This window comes from Xyrauchen texanus, chromosome 2 (genome assembly GCF_025860055.1).
Source record: "Xyrauchen texanus isolate HMW12.3.18 chromosome 2, RBS_HiC_50CHRs, whole genome shotgun sequence".
NCBI lineage: Eukaryota > Metazoa > Chordata > Actinopteri > Cypriniformes > Catostomidae > Xyrauchen > Xyrauchen texanus.
The window spans coordinates 42,076,727-42,101,066 of record NC_068277.1 but is presented as its reverse complement, the minus strand read 5'-3'; the positions used below and the strand labels follow the sequence as shown (position 1 = coordinate 42,101,066).

Sequence of the window (24,340 nt, the reverse complement as noted above, 5' to 3'; positions counted from 1 at the left end):
TGGGCTAGGAGGAATTCATCCAGGGAACACATTTTGTGAACACTACTGGGAGTCAACAGCGCATATCTTCAGCTCAGGGGAGGTGGAAGGCGCTATGCACAAGTGATACACCCGGCCAACTGCCCCAGACTTACCTGTTTGTTCCTGCCAAGACACAGGACGAAATCGGATCCACCTGTAGGTTGTAGAACCTCACAAATGTGTTGGGTGTTGCCCAGCCTGCTGCTCAGCAAATGTCTCTTAGAGAGGTGCCTCTGGTCAAGGCCAAGAAGGCCACCACACTCCTGGTAGAATGGGCTTGTAGCCCTGCGGGAGGCGGCACGTGCTGGGTGTGATATGCCATCGCTATGGCGTCAATGACCCAGTGGGCGATCCTCTGCTTGGAGAAAGTGCTTTCTTTACCCCTTGACTGCCACTCCATCGAGGGTAGTGAGGGCGGGGGAGCTGAATGATGGGTAGTAAAAGGTGCCTCCCATGACCTTGTCAGCTCCTCGTGCACTTCCGGGAAGAAAGGAACTGGGGCGGGGCTTGGCTGTGAGCGGTGCCGCGGGCCTAGGAACCAATCATCGAGCCAAAATGTTTCAGGGGAAAGCGGAGGGTTCCACTCGAGCATGTCTGTCATTTCGACATCAGCATGCAACTGGGCAACAGTACCCAAGGGGGGAAGCCCAGCCGAGGCCTCTGTGTCCGACTGGACAAGCCCTCGATCCCGGAGAGCTCATCACCTTCACTGGTCCCGAACAAGAGGTCGAACTCGCCATGAGATAAGCCGGCGCACTCATCTGGAAGCCCGATCCTGTTGGGGAATGTGAGGTCCATGGGGGAATGCCCGGCAGAGGTGGTCACATTGAGGTCCCCAAATCTCCCCCAGTGCTAGCCTCGCATGCCTCATACCCGTAGGTAGAAGGACCGAGGCGGGAAGCCGCTGTGATGGCTTCCATTCTTACGATCGCAGTGAGAACATGACCCATCCATGAATGATGTCTCCAGGTGGGCAGTGCCCAGACATGAAAGACAGTGATTGTGGCCGTCAGAAGGTGAGAGATAATGACAGCAACCAGGAATAACACATGGACGGAAAGGCATCTTTAAAAAGACGTGTCTTTAAAAGACGTTTCTGTGTGTGCCGCTCTTTTAGAATATACTCTTTTAAGACTTATAATCTTTTAGAATATACTTGTTTAGTTGTTCTGCCGAAGGGCCCAGGTGCGATCTCTGCAGTGCACCGTCAGAATCCAGCAGAGGTGAATGGAAGCTGCGGTAATTCTTCTCAATGAAAAGTGACCGCTTGGCGAAGAGAAAATCTGAATGAGCGGATCGCATGCCAGCTCCTTAATACCCGTATGTTCGGGGGAGTGCCATTCTACTCGCCAATTCCCATTGACCGTTTATCAAAGATCAGAGGTGTCTCGGGCTAGTGTCACTTCATCGACCCAACGTAGAGTGAGTGACAGATAGGGAACTGCATTAATTCAAAATAAAATTACAGTAACACAGGTTTAGTTAAAACACTTAACGTGATTTTCTTACATTTCCCTTAAGATAAACACTATTTACTACCAAAACAACAATACTAATCCAAGGAGAAATGCACTATTCATGTTAAGCCTTTACTCCTCTTTTCTCTCTTCTTCATGGTCAGTTTATTAAAGTGTTTTTAATTTTAAGTTTAGTAGGGGACACTTTTTTGTTGTTGTGTCCCTCATTGCTGTTTTGCAATTTAAAGCAGCATCTCACACAGGAACACCTGTAAATATGGGTCATTCCTACAATTATGTGACATTTAAGTACACATTACAAGTGTTTGTGGTATTTATGTTGTTTAATTTCACCCGATTACAATTTCGATTGGCTTGTTAAAAATAATAAAGATGTTTTATAATGTTACACATGTCTGTTGGCTTGAAAGTTACATTTTAAATCATTGAAATCTTAGCACGGTGTCATTTCCTCATGTCCCCAAAACTGCATGTCAAACTGCATTTCAAAAATAACGAAACAAAATGTCCCCATACAATTAAGAGTTTAGTATTACATTCTCTCACTAACATGTATTCATTTTTGGTAAGTGTGTAATTTTTACACTGATAGAGGAGGTTTTTGTGTGCCCCTTGATTTACTTCCACCCTGTTATGTCATGATACTATGACCTTTCATTGAAGATTTAAGTAAGGAAGTGACATCACACACACTGGAGTTGGACATCAGCCATTCTGCTAAATTACTTTGAGTTATTTAGGTTTATAACTCTATTTTTTTGTTTATGCTTTCTTTTATTGTATGGTGTTAGTCATGTGTGGTCAAGCATAACAACATAAAATTTCAATATACAGTATTTATTTTAACAGAAATAAAATCCTAAATATTAGTTTACAAATATATTTCCTAGATATCAATCACAGACCATGTAGTGGCTCATTTATCCACTGAATGTCCACACTGTTATTTTACAACTTATGTTACCCATTTATCTGGATGGACATCTGATTAATAAAAAGAAAAAATGATTTAGCTTGACCAGTATGACTAATACAATCTTTAATATGAACAGACGAACAGGGACTGGGCAATAGTAAACCACTTTTGTTGGAAGGACGACACAACTGTACTTGCACTCATATACTTTATATCCCCTCCTCTCACATACGCACATACACACATACACTCTTTTCCACTACTACAGTAGTAAAACAGATTAAAGACTGTATGAGCCTGTTCGGATGGTGTGTTTTATGTTTCTCCTTTAAGATTTTCATCTGCTGTCCAGTACATGGCAGTAAAATGAAGAGAAAACAGCTTTATTAAGCAACTCTCCACACTCCACAAGTTTCTAGTAATGTCTTTATTAATCTTTGTGCCTCTAAGGCAGCTTTGAGAGGAAACACTGAGTAAATAAAGAAACATATTCCAGTCCAAGACAAAGATAAAGTGATTGCTTTTATCTAAACATGAATCAGCTGTCTAACTCAAAGGCAGCCATATAGAGTACCTCCCCAGGGCAATGTTGAGAAAGCGATCTTGTTTGGATTTGAGATAAGGAAATTATTTTGCACATGCATGATGAAAACACAAAGAAACACCAGTATACAGTGATAATGAATTGTTACAAGGGCATATCTAGAAAATTATTTATTTATTTATTAAGGAGTGGCATGAGGACCATGAGGGGTAACAGCAAAGCAAGCGCCCATGCATAGCTTTTGTGTATGAAGGTCTCAAGCTTCATTGCAACAATTATTGTTAATTAAAGTCAATTTCAAATTACAAATGAGAACACATAGTAATTATTTTGCATTAAAATAATGTTTTTTTTTACATTTTAGATTTACATTTGTTTACATTAAATGCATTTCTTTCCGTTTTACATATCATTAAAAAAAATCAATAACACAATGTCACTCTACAGAGCACCAAATCATTGTCTTTTAAACACATCAACAGATTGTACATGTTATTTAGCTTGACTGGTGTTAGCGGTCACATTTTCTTTTTCTTTTTACTCCCATGAACAATTTTCAGAGTAGGTGGTTGGTTTATTTTTTAAAGTCATATTTCTTTATAGCCACATGCTGTACATTGCTGTATTGCCTATAAAAAAGGGAAAGTTTACTGAACACACATTGACCTTTTGTCCACACTGTAATGGGTAAGTTGTCACAATTGAACCTGCCATTAAAGGTGCATTCAGTTTTTTGTTCCTTATTACAAAATTAACTAAAGTTTAACTAAAGACATGAATTATAATTTTGCAATATATGTACGAACTCACGTTAAAATGAAAACTCCAGTCATATCAATAACCTTCCAAAAGCATTTTTTTTCTAAATGGTGAGGGTCTTTATATGTGGGCTGCCATGTTAGAATCACATCACCTGCCAAATACTACTCGCTTAATCTCAGTAACCGTCCTTTTGTATATAATCATATGCACTTACTTAGTTTAATAATTTTAACCACTAATAGTTCTAAACATAACTATCATTGCATTATATTCATTCATTCATTTTCTGTTATAGCATAATTTCTTGTACAGCTGCTATGAAACAACGGCTGTTGTGAAAAGCGCTATACAAATAAATTTGATTTGACTTGCCTCATAAGATTGAAATAATGGAGGTGGTATACTACCATTACTAAGAAACAAAATATAGCAATACACGTTTAGATAAATTAGAATTAAAGCCTTAAAGCAAATTACAAAGACAAATTAGATTCCCCACAAATGCAAGGATGAAGTGAAAGGAAATATATTAGATGGAGAGATCAATAACATATTATTTTAAGATTAAAATCCTAAAATTTGACACAGATGGTAACTGCTTAAAGTAGTAGTTATATAATATTAAATGATGACAGTTCTTTCTGTTTGACAGAAATGTAATAAGCAATTATACTGCCCTACAAAGGCAAAATCCAATATTGAGTTCTGGCTGAAACATGCCTCTTATGATTTGTCTGGTGTCATACGAGTTTGTCTCATATGCTGAAATTCAGCGAAACTATTGTATGAAAATGCAGTAACAAAAAAATCCACATCAAAATAATTCAAGCCATTTTTCTCAGTTTCAATGTTAGTTAATAATTACCATTTATTGATTAATATTTGTATTATATTAGTTTTTTTCTGGATAGGAATTGTAATAAAAATAGCCTATGATACCAGAGCAAGACAGAATCTTAAGGGAGAGGGACTGAAAAATTCACGCAAACCACTACCTGCGGGCTTTTGCGGGCAGGAGCGGAACAAAACATGAAAGTTGCAGGCGGGAGCAGTGCAAAATATATTTTTTTTTACAGGAGCGGGACAGAATCTCTTGGGAGCGGGGCTGAAAAATCAATCCCGCACAGACCTCTAATTTATAATTCAGGTCCTTAACGAACACCCACAGCATGATTTTGGGTAGCTGATGTGGAGGGAGATATTTGATAAGAGGAAGCCTGTGATTGTCACGATCCCTTGTTGTCTGCCCTGTGTTTCACTAGTCAATTGTCTTGAACTACAATTCTCACAATTCCTGGCCCTCATCACTGCCAGCACTTTGTCATTGTCCTCACCTGTTTGTTGTTTAGTCCTCATTACCCCTGTGTATTTAAACCTGTTTGTTGCCCAGTCGTTGTCGATCATTGAATGTGGATGTCTGGATGTAGATGTTTGCCCAGTTTGTCAATGTTACCTTTGCCCACCATGGATGTTTCTCCAGCCCGTGTATTCTTGGTTGTGTTTCGTGTTTTGGTTTTGTTTTTCCCATCGTGGACTTTTCCTTTGTTCCAGTCTTGTTTGTTGTCAACTTTGTCAATAAAATCCTGTACTTAGATCCTCACCCCTCGTCTGCCTCCTCCTGCTTTCGTAACAGTGATACATTAACAGCAGCTATATTGTGACTGCACACTGAGACAGCACCAGGCTTCTATATGGGCTCTAAAAACCTATACATTGCACAAAAATATCTCTTATTGCCGTTCTCGCTCGCATAACGTCTCGGACTCTCTGGATTGCAGCAGCCGCTTCTTGAGTGTGTCTTCGCTTCCGGTCAATGACAAAAATAGAAAAACACTAAACATTTCTGGTGCTGTATTGTGATGTTTGCATCACACAGCCCACCCATACTGCTTTTAACCTATACACAAAATGGGAAAAAAGTAATTGCCAGCAACATCCAATCACTGCCAACCATGTTAAAATATAAATATACATTATATATTCTGAATCTATGTGCTGATTACCATTGCCCCATGTCTGCCAAACATGTTGAGTGGTCCAAACATCATCTGAAGCCTGAAACTTGACTTATGATATGAAGTTTGAATGGCTCCCTATTTACTGAATAACTTAACCTCCAGTGTGCTGTCTGTCTACGCTGGTCTCCGAACAGTTTGAAATGCACCTTATCCTAAATCAAAATAAAGCCTCTGAAAGCAAATTTTTTCAGCCTTTTGATGAACACCTTGTTTCTCAATATGGTAATGCACAGTAAATGTAGGATTTCTAAGGAAAAAAATTTGAAAGTAGACATTAGTGTACATTGTGTTTAGTTTATTTGTGTTTCAGTAAATCTTTTAAATAAATAAAAAATGGCATATCGGATGAAACTATGGACTCTAATCATTTGACTCAGACAGGTTTCAATGTAAAACTTAATTAGGTTTCTTACAGATGTAATTTTGTTGGCATTTCTCCTAAAGACAAACTCCACTGTGGTCACCATGTTGTAGCACTCCGTGCATTTAAATTTTAAACACTTCATTGTCAGCACAGATTCCCCTGAACTGAGATCAGTCGGTTTAATTCAATTTAAATTATGTGTTGCATATAGCGAAGCCAAAATACAACATTCACGCAGGGTCAAACGAGGTTAAACATATCATTGTGCTATAGTGTACATGCCACCATCAAGCACTAAAAACATGACAATATTCTGGATATAAGTGAAACATGTGAATGCCCATATTTATACACTCACCGACACACCTGTACACCTACTTATTTATGCAATTGTCTAATCAGCCAATGACAGTGTGACAGCAGTGGGAAGAGGCTCACCAAAAGTAAAGATTTCTGCTGAGGTACACAGATGGAAGGCATAGCAGCCTCAACTTTCTGTTCTTGGCTGATAGAAGTGGAACCTGATGTGGTCTTCTGCTGTTGAAGCCCATTCGCCTTGAGGTTTGATATGTCGTGGATTCTGAGATGGTGTTCTGCTCACTATAATTGTTCGAAGGGGTTATCTAAGTTACTGTAGCCTTTCTGTCAGCTCGAACCAGTCTGGCCATTCTCCGTTGACCTCTCTCATCAACAAGGCATGTCTGTCCACAGAACTGCCACTCACTAGATGTTATTTGTTTTTGGCACCATTATGAGTAAACTCTAGAGACTGTTGCATGTGAAAATCCAAGGCGATCGATCAGCAGTTACAGAAATACTCAAACTAGCCCGTCATGCACTAACAATCATGCCGCGGTCGAAATACATGAGATCAAAATTTTTCCATTCTAATGGTTGATGTGAACATTAACTGAAGCTCCTGACCTATATCTGCTGTATATGCATTGCACTGCTGCCACATGATTGGCTGATTAGATAACCGCATGAATAAGTAGGTGTGCATGGGTGCCTAATAAAGTGGTCAGTGAGTGTATGATAAAAAATAAGCCCAAAGTCTCTAATAATAATAATAAGCAGAATTGGCAACTCAGATGCAGAATTACTGCACACCCACTGCAGTAGCCAAGCACAGGATTGACATCTGCTGTAATCAATCATGCGATCGGCCATGATAGTCAAGGACCATTGTAGTCATTTACACATTTGGTTAGAGATGAGGCAGTTTGACATACTGTAAATAAACTTTTACAGAACGTCAGCATCAACTATAATGTACTAATGTGGCGGGCAGTGGTTGGACAAAAATTACACTAAATGTACAAAATGAAGCAAGATAAAGAGCAGACTACGCCACCCCGTTTCTATGAACGGGGAAATTTCATAAGACACACAGGTTCGCTACCACAGAGGACAAAAGACGTGGATATGAATACAAAACTATTTTTATTTTCACAACAATAATACAATTTAAAATGTATAAAAACAGGTAAGAGTTCTCACTGCTTCAGTGGGCGCCAGACCAAAAATGGAAAATAAAGAGGAAAAACTTTCAGGCTGAGGCTTACCAGTAGGGTGGCTAGCTGCACAGTGAGTATCCTAAGACCACACCAACACTCACACACACTCACACACGCCAAGTGAGAGAAAGGCAAGTGCCAACGGCAAAACACTCTGTGAAGGAAACACCACAAAAAGGACAAGGACAGCTAGCTTCCCTACACCGGGGGCCTCCAGTTCCTGAAACAAACAAAAAAACAAAACAATTTATTTCACAATTAACAGACACTCAGTTATAGGAAAGCAGATTCCAACGCTGAAGAAGGTCAACAACTGGCGAATTACTGGCCACCAGTTCGACAGACGGGTGTAACCCGGAAAGGTTTGCACTAAATTGCCAGTAAGGCCTGAACAAACAATGAAGCAGCCAACAAAAAAATAAAAAAAATAAAAATAACCGACAAACATCATAAGTCAAACAATACAAAATAGAAATGACAATTAATTATGCTTCAAACAAATTAAATCACAAAACAAAAATTAGAAAATTCAACTAGGAAAAGCACAGACCAAAAAAAACAACAAATTAACAAACAAACAAACCAACAGTTGGTAGCGATATCGCAAAAGGTGGGGCTAAGGTGCAACATTGGAAAGTCTCACGCTTAGTGACGGCCCTGAGACTAGCCACCCTTCACCAAGACCACCAGTATTAGCATAAAGCTGTTTACAAAACAAACAAATAAATCACACTATAGTATAGAAAGCAGCAGAACAGACAGTGCAGTCTAAAAAGGTTGTCTAGGAAGCATTTGCCCCGCAGTCCACAGTGACGAACCGCTCCAGAGCAGATTAACGCACTAAAAATAAACAAAATGAATGAATAAAAATACTCAACCTCATCATGCTCAAGTGGTTAAATATACATACCGGTAGAAGATCGCTAGAGCCACAGATTATTCGGTTACTCACAGCTCACATTCATAAGCAAAACCGCCAATGTACCGGTGTTCCATCGGAACGTACACAAACTGTAATACGATAAAAGCATAGGTTACCGGGAGTCACACCAAAACAAACATTAGTCCGTTGATATAGACATACCGGAGAAAAGACAGCCTGCACCCCAAAAGCAAAGTCACACCAATCCAGGTCAGAACCTGGCTACAACAAATACACCACCACTTTAATAGTGTGTGTGTGTGTGTGTGTGTGTGTGTGTGTGTGTGTGTGTGTGTGTGTGTGTGTGTGTGTGTGTGTGTGTGTGTGTACTAGCAGTACACTAGCCAAACAGCTAGGTACATACCTCCCACAGAGCTGCGCGCGCACACGCAAAAGCGAATCTGACGATGACGCATACCCAGGTGGCCCGAACTCCGCCTTAAATAGGTCAGGGACAGCAGCCCATTGGCTGTCACACCCCTCAGTCATTTAATAATCACACATAATAATAGGGTGGGTTCTAACCCGCCTTGCCACACTTACATTTACTTTGGGATACCACCATGCCACCCCTGGTTGACTGGCCCCCGCCTTGTTATAAAACATTTGATAACACAGTGCAGTTTGTTAAATAACAGGATCCTTTTGTATCCTTCTAGGTAACTCTCTTATATTTCACTGATCATGTTTCACACATCAAGGATGTGACTGTCATCAGTCATTGTGAAATACTACAGAACCTCATCCCATGTGGGACTTAAGTCAGGTATGACCAAACATATGGGAGAAAGAATTCCATTGGCAGCAGTTTCTTTCAAATTTTAATTCAGAGTATAATTGTATCAGTGTTTTTTACACTTTTATTTTGTTGCTTGCGACAAAGCCAGGATGGGTTGCCAATAACCTGGAGGTTTGAATCGCATTTACGGAAGAAGAAAAAAATAAATAAAATTTACAGTCAGTATTCTTTGTGAAAGCCTGTGGTGTAGGTACAGTGCCATATTCATGCTGGAAGGGTATGAAAACATCAAAACATACCCACATGTTCCTCACTGCAGTTCAGAAGGAAAAGCTTCACTCGTGTTGTTTCTTTGAGAAGTGGGACTGTACCTCCACTAAGGAAATTCACATGTTGATCTATTCTTGTTTATAATGATTAGTGCTGGTCAACCTGTTTTTTAAAAACAAAATGTTACGCTGGTTAACCAATGAAGTCTTGTTGGTAAAGCTAGTCAAAAAGCCTTGTTCGTATACAGTAAAAGCATATCAGTACCCCGTGTTTTTAGCAGGGTGAGTCAAGCTGTTTATATCCCATTTTTATAGTGAACACTTTTCCTGCGGTTTCCGACAGCTCCTGATACCTGTAGCTGCAGCACAGGCACACTTGCTGGTCAGATGCTTACCAAGCTGTCAGAGTGCTGTGGAACATGCTTTACAAACAATTACCACACCATCTGCACTGTCAGTGAGCTGTTTAGCATTAGCGTCTCAGTTTATTTTCTCTCTTTCTCTCCCCCACTCTAACTTTCATTGTTGCCTCTCTCTATTTTCTTATTTTCCCTCTGTCTTCTCAATTCATTCAAGCCATGGGTTAATAAGGAGTAGGTTAGAAGAGCAGCATGGATTGTTTGTTTGTCTGACTTCCTTCGTTTTGATCTTTTTGAGGCCTGAAGCTGTGATGTTTTTGCATCGTGCGAGTCTCACAGCTTGAGTGAGCACTTGCGCATGTCTGCACACCAAAACACACTTTTATGAGTTTATTCCAGAAAAGCTCTCACACCATGGCTAGGGGTGTTATTGAGACATTGATTAGGAAAGGACAATATTTGTTCTCAAAGAAAACAAGTTTAAATCATGGGAACAATAGTGAGGTAAATGGAACTAAGTGATTTATTTGTTCATTCCCAGTCATTTTTGGTTATTAAAGTTTTTTGTTTTTTTTTTCTCCTCTGCTTAGGTGCTTCAGTCACGAGAGTCACTGCAACCGATGCAGATGATCCAGTGTATGGAAACAGTGCCAAACTGGTCTACAGCATTCTGGAAGGCCAACCTTATTTCTCCATTGACCAATCCACTGGTAAGTTAGCTACATAAAAAAATAATAAGTATAAAATAAATAAATAATTAAAGTCAACCCACAGTGTCCAGATGGTTATGAATCATTAAAATGATTAAACATCCTTATTATTATGCTTACACAGCTTAGAAATAGGTGTAAGATTGAAACCCCTTCATGTGCCAAGAAGCATTTTAGTTGTTAAATAATTTGTTATAATTATTGCCTTAGTTATTGGAGGTAGGAAATGAATATTAGTTAACAACTAAATAAACAATATAATTTTGCCTGAAGGACACATGCAGCTTCTGATTTTCTTCTATAATGGCGCACAAAGCAATTTGCGCCTTCTTGATTTAAATGACAGCACTATCTTTGAATTCCATCTGCATTCTGCTTCCTTTTCAACCTTGACTTTGTTTTTCCCTAATTGCATTTTCAGCTGACTTGTTAACTGTGTGTCTGTAAGCAACATGATTAAATAATGGTGAAATTGCATTAATAAGCAATGAGATGGAAATTAACAGCACGTAATTTGGAAAAAACAACAGACAATAAACAAGGACCTGTATCTGTCCAAATTGTATGTGCATATTAAATGAACAGACTTTAAAGATCAATACTTTTTTTCTTATGAGAACACTTTGTCTGCATCCTAACCCTTGCATTTTTAATCACTCACTGTCAGCTTTGTTTGAGAATGCAAATGGTCGAGAGAAGGTATGAAAGCCCAAATTGAGGTGCCGTGTGCATGGTTTGCATGATTACTGAACACATGCAGATGGCTTATTCAAGTGAGCCAGATGTTTTAATGAATGTTAATGAAAAATAAGAGGTAAAGGGAAAACAACCATTTGAAATCATTTGACATTTCCAGCACCTTACAGGAAATGAGACATGTTTAATAAATAAGTAAACTGTATGTTCCAATTCATTACTTGGTTAATGGCTGGCAAAAATAAAATAAAAATAACAGGAAAGTCTTCAGATACGTATGGAAATGAATGCTTGTTTCGCCTCCCTTCTCTGATCATCAGGAATTCATTTGAATAGTTAGTCATAAATCAAGATGAGAATTGAATAAGGGTTGAAGGAAGACAAAGTGTTGACAGTGTGTTAACAGTATGTGTTAAAGCATTAGAATCAACGTTTTACAAAGCACACACAGCTTTATCAAGGACTAAGTGCAGTATTTTCCAGATTCTAATAGCCAGTGAGAGCAATGACCTCTAAAAATTCACCTCCTTAGTTCACAAAAATGATTGCGGTCTTTTGGTCTAATTCAAAGACTATGATCTCCTTGACAGAACAAGAAACACGAATGTGTAAGTGCAGTATGACAAGTCTTGAAGACAATGCTTGTCATACGCAATCGAACCAGAACTGGCCATAAAACACACTGATTCTTTCTTTCTTTAGAATGCCTTTGTTTCTTAAGTTTTAATACTTATTATCTATATAATGCAAGGGCGTAGAATTGCTTTTAAAGTTCGTTGGGACATATTAAAAGATATTTAAAATGTTGGTTTAAGAAAATGTGAGAACATCAGTCTGGTATTATAGGCAAAATATCCTTATTTCATAACATTATAAGTTAATTTTTCTGGCCCACCACATTAAATATTATCCTGGCCCCCTATTCACAAAGATTTTTATCTTACCACTAGGAGTTCTCAAATGAGTTCCTAGCTAGGAGTTTTTGCTTAACACCTATTCACAAAACTGCTTAGAGTAAGTTTTAGTAAGGAAATCTTAAGATAGCAGTAAGGCGGAGTTGACCTCGTTGCTATGGATGACGTCACGTTTTATTTGCGTGCTCTTTTAAATCGCCCTCAGTAATTGGTAGAAAGGGAACTGCTATTTATCAGCTAGCAATGAGATACATTCGTCCTGTTTTGATGTAATGAAACGAGTGTGCATCCCGTAAACAGCATCAAAACTCAAAGTAGCCCCGCGATTGCTGTGATTCCCTGTGAAAGCCCCCTTTTTTCTCTGCAGCGAGCGCACATCCATAGGAAAAAATAGGCTATGAGTTGTCAGATGATGTGCGGTCTGGAGAGGGCATAAATAGTTTGATTGATTTTTCTGCTGACGGATGACAGAAATTCACATTCATCCGTGCAACATGGTTTCATTTTGCCTGTGGCTAGGGAGCGCAGAATTGTCAAAACCTTTATCTCTGGTGTAATTGGGTTGTTTCGGTTTGTGGGAGAGGTAACTGCATCTCTATATCTATGTTTACAATAATAAAAACACCCTTGCGATTCAGGTGATACCGTTTTAAAGGTCAATATCAACATTATAATATTTATAATATTACAATATTAGATTGTTAAAATACATAGACTCAATTGTGATTCAGGTGATTTCTTTTAAACCGTCAGTGTCATCATAACATTCAAATATATTGTTTTTAATGTGGATGGACTAGGGAAGCTGATATGCTTTCGATAATTTTCGAGTTACTCTTAGGGAGTTAGAATTCCTCAGGACGACTTCTAAGCTACTTTTAGTGTTAAAATGCTTCATGAATTACTCTTAGATGAAAATTTTACGAGTCCTAAAATGAAGAGCGCCACGGCCCTAATTTTTAAAAGTTGCTTTTCCTCATTAGGAGCTACTTTTAGCCTTACGATTTTTTGCAATACGGGCCCTGATATGTGTTTGTTTGTTTGTATGTTTTTTTTTTTTAAGAATAAACAGGTTTATAACCGACCACAAGAGCTGCACGATATGGAGAAAAAATACAACATGTGGAAAAACTTGTTGGTTTACATGACAACGATATGTGATGTGATAAGCCTAAAATCAATGTGTTAAAATCAAATTCAGTTGTTTATTAGTAGATCTACACTGAGAAAACAATGGTATCCAAGGGACATAAAGTGACATTCTATAAATTGTATTATACATCATAAAACAAATGGAAATCTAAACAAAGCTTGGGCTTAATTAACAAGTTACATGCCCAAAATGATATCTCAAGATCAAGACAAATTATAGGGAGAATTCAGATATTCTCCAGAAAATCAGTAATCAAAAATGTCTGTGATTGGTGCATCCTTAATAGTGCTAAGTAACGTGACAGGTGCCATGCGTCATGTCAGTAGTAAACGTATTCAGTAGCATACTCTCTGAGTGAGTGTTTGTGTGTGGACCTGTGCACAAACGCCATTTGAGAAGAGCATATGCAATTTTTGGAAAAGATGCAGTACCCAGTGCAGCAGGTGGGGAAGCTAGATAACAGGAAGGTGCTAGGGGCTAAATTTGAGAAAATAAAACAACTTATAACATCCAGAAAGTTTGAAGGTGAAAGGTCACAATGGTTCAAAATTGACTAGTTAAGACAATGGAAGGAAGAATTTGTTTAAATTGTATTTCTCTTAAATATATCAATGTTTGTTCCAGTATAAAAACAAATCTTAAATTATAATGTATTATTAAAATTTCATGGGCCAAAAATGACACCTACCACAATAGGAGAAGATTATCTGTCATCCTAATCATTATAGAATGCCTTTAAGATCTTGTTCTGTAGCATGTGGACATTTTTTTCTGTTTATTGAAGGTGTTTTGAGACTAATCCAAGTGACTTCATCAGAATGGTGGATATTTCCCAAAATGTAAGCTCATCACACACCGTAACATCATAAAACTCACAAATTGCTTTGGCAGTAATCTCCCGAATGATGGAAATTGTAATCACTATGTGAATTGGGGTAAAACTTCTGACGTAAAGATGAAAGGACAACATTATATGGTTGGGAATCTCATCCATTCTACAACCAATGAAAACATTTAAATTAATGTCAAAACATCTACAATAAATGGAAAATACACCCATATGCTTTTGGTTGACTGTTAAAATCATTATGTAAAAAATAAACTAAAATGAAAAACAAACATATATGTAGACATATTTATTTAATACAGGCAGTTTGCATTTATTTGATGATACTGTAGGTTTCCTCTTGTATGAACCAGTTACGCAGGGTTTATTTTCTTTTTCTTTTCTTTAATCTTTTCTTATTTTGATGGTGGATTCAATGGTGGTGCATACACTATTAAAGATTATAAAAGACATACAGCATAATTCACATTCACCAGGAATACAATTTATTCCAGATGCTGGGACAAGTCCTCATCAAACAAACAATCTCATTTGCAATGCCAAATGAAAGTAGCACAGGCAATGCATGACATCCACTAAGCTGGTCGGGGTGTCAAGGACAGGGGAAGACATTAGAGATCATTTAAGATTTCTTTCATAAAAATAAAAAATGGAAAGAAAATAGGATTTTTTTTAAACATGATAAATTGAGATATATATATATATATATATATATATATATATATATATATATATATATATATATATATATATATATATATATATATACACTCACCTAAAGGATTATTAGGAACACCATACTAATACTGTGTTTGACCCCCTTTCGCCTTCAGAACTGCCTTAATTCTATGTGGCATTGATTCAACAAGGTGCTGAAAGCATTCTTTAGAAATGTTGGCCCATATTGATAGGATAGCATCTTGCAGTTGATGGAGATTTGTGGGATGCACATCCAGGGCACGAAGCTCCCGTTCCACCACATCCCAAAGATGCTTTATTGGGTTGAGATCTGGTGACTGTGGGGGCCATTTCAGTACAGTGAACTCATTGTCATGTTCAAGAAACCAATTTGAAATGATTCGAGCTTTGTGACATGGTGCATTATCCTGCTGGAAGTAGCCATCAGAGGATGGGTACATGGTGGCCATAAAGGGATGGACATGGTCAGAAACAATGCTCAGGTAGGCCGTGGCATTTAAGCGATGCCCAATTGGCACTAAGGGGCCTAAAGTGTGCCAAGAAAACATCCCCCACACCATTACACCACCACCACCAGCCTGCACAGTGGTAACAAGGCATGATGGATCCATGTTCTCATTCTGTTTACGCCAAATTCTGACTCTACTATCTGAATGTCTCAACAGAAATCGAGACTCATCAGACCAGGCAACATTTTTCCAGTCTTCAACTGTCCAATTTTGGTGAGCTCTTGCAAATTGTAGCCTCTTTTTTACTATTTGTAGTGGAGATGAGTGGTACCCGGTGGGGTCTTCTGCTGTTGTAGCCCATCCGCCTCAAGATTGTGTGTGTTGTGGCTTCACAAATGCTTTGCTGCATACCTCGGTTGTAACGAGTGGTTATTTCAGGCAAAGTTGCTCTTCTATCAGCTTGAATCAGTCGGCCAATTCTCCTCTGACCTCTAGCATCAACAAGGCATTTTCGCCCACAGGACTGCCGCATACTGGATGTTTTTCCCTTTTCACACCATTCTTTGTAAACCCTAGAAATGGTTGTGCGTGAAAATCCCAGTAACTGAGCAGATTGTGAAATACTCAGACCGGCCCGTCTGGCACCAACAACCATGCCATGCTCAAAATTGCTTAAATCACCTTTCTTTCCCATTCTGACATTCAGTTTGGAGTTCAGGAGATTGTCTTGACCAGGACCACACCCCTAAATGCATTGAAGCAACTGCCATGTGATTGGTTGATTAGATAATTGCATTAATGAGAAATTGAACAAGTGTTCCTAATAATCCTTTAGGTGAGTGTATATGCACATTAAATAATTAATAATAATTGATAATTTTGACATTTTCACAATGCTTGCTTTTGTTGATTTGTTCTTTATAATATAAATGTATTATAGTCAATTATGTGTTGAAAAATGTACTGTCAATATTTTAGCAATCATTAGGGTGGCCCTGGCAGGGATGGATCGTGAGATGAGGGAAGAGTATCTTGTTGTTATTCAAGCGAAGGATATGGGAGGCCACATGGGTGGATTGTCAGGGACCACCACTGTAACAGTCACTCTTACTGATATCAACGATAATACACCAAAGTTCACAAAAGGTAAGAGGCACACCCTTTCACAATCGATATAAAATGTAATGTTAAGCACCTTTAGTGTAACCTCTTTTTTTTCTTCTCTTTAATGCCAGTTGTCACCTGATTGAGCAGCTCTTATACTTCCTTGTCCTTGTTTATTTCTAAAGGCTCTTATGAGTTCAACATTCCTGAGGATCTTGGCATTGGGAAGCCTGGAGGAAGAGTAAAAGCGAATGACAGAGACATCGGTGAGAATGCTAAGTCAACTTACAGCATCATAGGTGGAGACGAGAGGGATGTCTTTGAGATTGTCACTGATGCTCAGACTCAGGAGGGAATCCTCAGACTCAAGAAGGTAAGACCGAAAAAGCAGGCTTAATGTGCCACAGGGACTCTCTAGCAGTTGTAAACTGTCAGTTATAAGATTGTCACTGTGCTGTGTATAATGGCAAATATGAAAAGTGGCTTATTACAGATGACAAATGACTGCCAATGTTGCAAAGACGTGTATCTGTTGAACTCTCTCTCTCTCTCTCTCTCTCTCTCTGCAATAGTGCTTTTTAACCAGCATTTCTCAGAGAGACTATCTTTTAGTTTTACATGGCTGCAAATCTATACTTAAACCCCCTATGCACCGAAAATTGGAAGTAAAACTGCAGCGCAGGTGTTCTGAGATTTGAGAATTACTGTAACTGTATACCCCTTGATTTGGCTGTGCTCAGTTCTCAGCCCTTGTGTAGCAGTGTATATTTGCATATGGAATGGCCATTGTATGCAAATGAAGACCCCTTCACAGTCAATGAGAGGACAATGAAGCACTTTTATCTTCCAAGGACATCTACAGTGCAAATGTGCAGCAACAATGCTGCACAAACAATGTGACCAAAATATGGTTTGTCCTCATTCTTTTCAATAATAAACAACTTTACAATATATTTAACATTCTTACAGATTATTGCATATGATGTGCACAAAATGTGATGAGTATGTATGGGAATTAATTTAGAGGTAATTTTTGGGCATGATGTCCATTATTAATTATGCAAATAGATTGGGGGCCTGGGTAGTTCAGCTGATTACCACCCCTGGAGTCGCAAGTTCGACTAAAGCCAAGTCTCCTTAGCAACCAATTTGGCCCGGTTGCTAGGGAGGGAAGAGCCACATGGAGTAACTTCCTCGTGGTCACGATTAATGGTTCTCGCTTTCAGTGGTGGGTGTGGTAAGTTGTGCGTGGATCACAGAGAGTAGCATGAGTCCCCACATGCTGTGAGTCTTGTGGTGTCATGCACAACGAGCCACGTGATAAGATGTGCAGATTGGTGGTCTCAGAAGCAGAGGCAACTGAGACTTGTCCTCCTCCACCTGGATTGAGGTGAGTAACCATGCCACCATGAGGACCTACTAAGAAGTGGAGAAAAGGGGATAAAAAAAATTATGCAAAAGATATGGTTCACATCTTCTTTTGTATACAACTGTGCCATACATCATCCAAAGATATTCAGCAATTCCAGTTCTCCCTAATCAGTTTCCAATCTCCACATGTACATTATCAATTAACATGGATCTCAAATAGCAGACAGAGATGAAAATATCAAAACAAGAAAGAGAGAAAAAGATGCAGAGGCAGGGTGAGAAAAGAAAATGTGATAGGGTTTGTCCCTGGTTTCACTCAGCTGAATGTCTAATGGCATGCCTGTTATTCTCCGTCTTTTCATCCCATAGCACTTGGCCTGTAATCTGTTGTCTGCATCGCTAATAGCATGATGGATGGCTATGTATGATAAAAACAGGCAATCAGCAGCCCATTCCCCTCTAACCTCTATACCTCCAGACAGTGTTGGGGTTCAGGAGAGCAGAATAAGCTTGTAAAGCACTCAACCCTTATTTTGTCAAAACTTTTTACACCTGCCAATGTGCGTAGACACACATTTTCCCCATGTGCTGGGGCCAGACCAGCATCCGGCAAATATCATCTGCAGCATGTCGACTGATGGAGACTTCAACAACAATTATAATTTTTTATAACTGCTGATAAATACTGAGGTATCAGATCAATATGTTTAAAGGTTAAACATATTGATCTGAGTTAGATCAGACAGAAAAGATACTGCTTTGTTGCTTTGCCCCCCAAAGGAGTGGTGGATAGGGATGCTGTACTTCCCCCCCCCCCTGCAGATTTTTTTGTTAGCTCCAAAAGTGCCCTGTTTACACACATTCTCAAATCTTGCTGGGGGGTTTTGAGGGTAAGCTAGGGGCTCTGAAATAGATGTCCAAGGCACATACACGCATCAGCTTCAGGCTGAAACTGGTGTGTGAATGTCAAACACAGCTATCTAGTTCAGTGTGCATTCAATAGACACATGAAAGTGTAAATCACATCTTCTCCAAATGATAGATGTCTAGTGATAGCCATAGTCATATTCATAGACCATTCTGCACAATGAGTGCAGTAACAGAGACCCAGAGGGATGCATAAAAGACTGTTGCATTTTTGAGAGTCAAATGACATGCATGGTGATAAAAAAGGTGTTAGCATGGTGTTTTTATTTTTATATGTTTTAGAACAGATTTGCAGTGTCTGAAATGAGATGCACTTGTTTCAGTCTTACCGATATGCAAAGCTCCACTTTAATGATGGCCTCCATAACCATTGAACTACACTAAATTGGTAACATTTCTAGCATACTGGTGAAAGAGAGGAGTTTGAAAGGAAACTAACATATTCTTCTGTTTGTTTATTTGCTTATACTTTTTCTTTCTTTCTTTCTTTCTTTCTTTCTTTCTTTCTTTCTTTCTTTCTTTCTTTCTTTCTTTCTTTCTCCATTTACTAAATTCTAAGAATTGCCCCCAAAATGAAATAGCATAGACCTTTTCCAGAGTAAGCAAGATGCCTGGCATCTGCCAGGCTGCAGCTTATTCAGAATTTTTCATCATACTGTAGGAAAGCTTCTGACAGTAAATTTCTACTGAAAGCTACAGTGCCATGCAAAATTATTCATACACAAATAAAATGTTCTATTTTACAGAATTATTGATTCTGCACTGAAATGTAGTCCTCTGTGACAGTTTTATTTCTGAGCACTGAAATATATATATATATTTTATTTCATTTATTAACTCTTTTGTTTTATTAGATGCAGTACTAGATATAACATTGTATTAGATATACAGCAGTACATTGAAAGACAGGACATTTGGGCAGAGAGAGGGCAATTGTGTAGAAGGGGCCATAACGCAGATAGGAATCGATCACTACAGTTCCAGTTTGCAGGGAGCATGCATACAATTGCTTCACCGCAGCTCCTCCAATATAAGCTATTGTAATTTGTTTAATGATTTGAGATATTCTTTAAAAAAAACATGCTGCTGAAAAAATATCCTTTATAATGAACAGAACTGGGGCTCCAATTACACAAATACAATTGCCTTAATGAGGACACAGATGCCTTACAATTGGCCTCTACTTGTGAATCATTAAAATAGCTACTACAATTTCTAGATTAAAAAGCATGCTTTTAAAGGGTAACTATTCAAGTTATAAATCTGACGACAGTAAAAAATGACTCCCATTAGAGTCCTACTGTATATGGAAGGGTGCTTATTTAAAGAATGTCTAGAATTTGTCTAATATCATAATATTTGAAAAAAAATTGCAGTTAGGGTAGATGAGGTAGAGCTATTTATTTAACATTGTAAGCAATGCCGTGGTGGTAACATCATGCTGTGACACTGTATTTCATCAGCAAGCCTGAGAATCTCTGTAAAATAAAGAATTAGAAGGAATTGAATATACTGCAGGACAAGCTGTTTCAGTCGTTCAGACATTTAAGTTGCTTTTACATTTATACATTTGGCAGACACCTTAAGGTATACATTTTACCATTTTCTTTTTTTTTTCTTTATCATTTTCTCCCCAATCTGGAATGCCCAATTCCCAATGTGCTCAAAGTCCTCGTGGTGGCATAGTGACTCACCTCAATCCAGGTGGTAGAGGACGAACCTCAGTTGCCTCCGTGTCTGAGACCATCAGTGTGTGGATCTTGTCACATGGCTCGTTGAGCGCATTACCGTAGAGACATAGCGCATGTGGAGGAACACACCACGCACCCCACTGAGAGCAAGAGCCACATTATAGGGACCACAAGATGTTACCCCATGTGACTCTACTCTCCCTAGCAACCGGGCCAATTTGGTTGCTTTGGAGACCTGGCTGGAGTCACCATTTAACCATTTTCTGTGTTCCCTGGCAATCAAACTCATGATCTTGGTTTTGTTAGTGCAGACTGAAAGCTGCCATTGATGTAAATGTTAGTGCTATAAAATGTGGGCCTGTATTATTATTGTTTCTTACATTTTTTAAGGATAACTTCCAGCATAAAAAAACAAAAAATATTTTTTTTAGTTTAAGAGTTTTGAAATATTTTTATTTATTTTTTTAATGTAGTGTGTAATGCAGTAAAATGAGAGAAGTGGTCAAGGGTGTAAATATTTTTACAAGGAATGCTGACCATGTTTACATTTCCTTAAGAAAATTGTTTATTCCAGGGTTTTTGCAGTACGTGATGTTCTAAAATGGCATGTATACATTTATGCGGTTTAAAACACAGTTTATGTGGACATGTAAATGCATAAGCAGCATTATAGCATGTGTGTGAACAGGATGGAGCCCAACAACAAGTCAACAAAGTGGAAGGAACATTTCTGGGAGTACTGTGGAAAAAGCACATACACTGTAACTATACCCATTTATACAAACCAATGTAAAATATTGACAGTCCCTCACATTAATTTAAATGCACTTGTACATTAGAGGAATCCCAGATTTTTACATAAGAGGGAAATCCCACTATTCCAGTAGAATTCTGCTGCAGGTTGCGATAGAAAGTTAAGAAAACAAACAACTCTGGAATATCTAGGACTAAAGCGAATCAATGGGTAATTAAAATAGTGAAGTCTTCCTCGGATAACATGTTTGTTATTTACACAAGCATCCACATTGCTGTGGATAAAGCTGCTTATTGAGCTACATGTTTACGGGAGTAAAGAGGATGCTGCCTATGATATAAATGGGAACCCAATGGGAATCAACGTGGTGGTAGCAGCTAGGGGGTAAAAAATGTATCTCAAAAGCTTCCTGGACTGCAGCAGACAGAGGCACAATGGCTGTTCTCATACGTGTGCCCTGCTTTCAACCGCTATGACTTCAAAGCTGGCTAATACAGGAACACCAGCTGCTCTCTTCTCCCAGCTGGGGCTGCTCTCGGCCCAGCTCCAGTGTCCATCTGACCTTCCCTATGGGACAGGGGCTTGAAAACATCAGAATTTACATCCTGTAAGTTCTTCATTGTACCACTTCTGTTAATTCCTAGAGTCAGTTTCTTTTCAGTTTCCCTTCAGTGGTCAAGTCAAGTCTAGTATATTTTTATCTATACAAAGCTGGTTATAGAGCAAAAGCATTTGATGACTGACAGAAAGAAGTGTTTAGAAATGCAGTGGTATCAGTCTGGTATTGCCATGGAGAGAGTAAAAACCATGACGTTATATTATTCATGGCAATACTGTGGGAGGAATTGAATATAAAAAATAAATAATCAAAACTGCATTTCTTTACTGTATCAAATGCACATTATACAGGTGGGATGAGTTCTTTTCACCTAACAACAGGGCCTGTCCCTATACACAGAAATCACATATATTCATCCTGGAGTACAAATTATTCCCAAATTATATTGTATCTGCTGCTTCAATAATATCTCACTATTAAATAATTGCCTCAGAGACTGCATTAACAATGTTAAGTCATGGTATTGTGGGCAAGGATTAATTTTCTTTTCAGACAACACAAACATACAAATGATATTTTTCATGATTTCTTAACAATTTGCAATGCAGTCCTTGAGTTTCCATTAGATTAACCTTATTTGTAGCCTAATTTAAATCCCAAACACATGCTGTCATCTCCACAAATTAATAACACACCCCACGCTCCAGGTGAATGTGTGGTTATTGCTACTAAAGATTATTTTTGTTTTCTCTGTTGTGGGGCTTGCAGCAGTTTAAATCTTGGCTGTTGTACATTGTAATTTGGGAGGAAGGTATGCAAGGTGCAATTATAGCCAGACCTGTAAGCCCAGCAAACAGAGTCTGCTAAAATAATAATAATAATAAAAATTGCTTGTCTTTGTTTTGGTGCCCAATAATAATGCAAATATATCTTTCTCTGTGTCTTCCAGCCTCTGGACTTCGAGAGTAAAAAATTCTACAACCTAACAGTGGTGGCTACCAACATACGTGCCGATTCTGTTACGGGTGGGCCTTACATGGACCAAGCAACGATCAAAATTGTTGTTGAGGATGCAGACGAACCACCAGTTTTTACAAAGACCACTTATCTCTTCGATGTACATGAAAATGCTGCAATCAACACAGTTATTGGAGTGGTTACGGCAAGAGACCAGGATGCCACACACAGCCAAGTCAGGTAAGGGCAACCATTTCCAGTACATTTGACCTTTACAGGTGATCAAGGTCTGTGCTCTGTTGTCATCCTTGCCGAAAATAGGCCAAAACGTATTCATTAGATGAAGAATTGATCAAGCTTAAACATCTGCATGGATCTAATATCCAAGTACTCCTTTACAAATTAATGCTACCTGCCATTATATGCTGCTGATGAAATTGCCTGTAGAGATGCATTTGAATTCAAACTAAATAGAGCTCTCACCTCCACAAAATTGGTTGTACTGCGAGATAGAGAGAGAGAGAGAGACACAATTACACCCCCCACCCCACCCCCTTGCTGATCTATTTCACTTCTGTGACTTTCTTCATGAAAAATTACAAGGGCACCTTGAGTATAGGTTATAAAGACAATTTCTTTCAGTCCAACCTAGCATTCCATTAATTCTCTAGTGACTTCTGAAGTTTCGGGAACAACACTCAACAGGTTGTGTAATTACAAGGGGGAACTGGGAGCAGAAGAGAAATCAGAGATTGGGTTTCAAGAGTGCAATGGAGTTTATACCAAGTGAGCGTTCTTATGTGTACTGCATGGTTTATTTATTTATTCAAAGTGTATCTAGTGTCGATGTCCTCAAGTGTTGTTGTCCTATATAGCAAATAGCATAAACTCAGGGCAGCAGGCATACTTGTTTGTGTCTCTTTAAATAGTTATTTATTTTGCTGTTGCTACAGAGTATGGGTTATATTGGGGTTATTTTGGGGTACTTTACATATGGTTTATTTAATTTTCAGATCACATAAAAAAACATATTTACAATGTTTTATTTAGTTTTTTTATAATGTAAAAATGCAGGAAGTTTTTTGTGAGGGTTAGATTTAGGGTTAAATTTCTCTCTGTGTGTGTGTGTGTGTGTGTGTGTGTGTGTGTGTGTGTGTGTGTGTGTGTGTGTGTGTGTGTTGTCTGTCTGTCTGTCTGTCTGTCTGTCTAAGCTTTCCTTGACTGGAATGCATTTTTCCTCTTGCTGTCAATCACATTTGTGCACCTGATATTCTGACATCAACGCTCTTGGTATTGAAGCACTGTGTTATTTGGAAGATTAATTACTTCTATCCTGAGGCTTTCCAGTAGATTATGTTAGGCAAAACATGACAAGGTCCACTTAAGCATTAAGAGATGAATTACCTTTTCTAATGTAATAAAATAATTTTTGCAGTAGCATACAAAAATGAATTTTAAGCCATAATGGGGTAAAGTTGCATGCCTTCCCATAAATTAATTTTAAAACATAAAGTGGTAAAGTTGCATGTTTTCCCATAAGGAGCAAAATAGTTTTTTTTAAATTGGAAAAATTATTAAAAAATGACTTACTTTATCTTCT

General features: G+C 38.4%; 1 protein-coding gene across 1 annotated transcript in view; it reads left to right on the top strand.

The window, feature by feature from the left end:
* Positions 1–24,340, top strand: part of cdh8 (cadherin 8) — a 123,855-nt gene that overhangs the window by 79,928 nt on the left and 19,587 nt on the right. The window contains exons 3-6 of the mRNA XM_052146801.1: positions 10,500–10,619; positions 16,356–16,523; positions 16,667–16,854; positions 22,733–22,980. Of these exons, the coding sequence (XP_052002761.1) occupies positions 10,500–10,619; positions 16,356–16,523; positions 16,667–16,854; positions 22,733–22,980 (724 nt within the window). The remainder of the gene's footprint in view (positions 1–10,499; positions 10,620–16,355; positions 16,524–16,666; positions 16,855–22,732; positions 22,981–24,340) is intronic.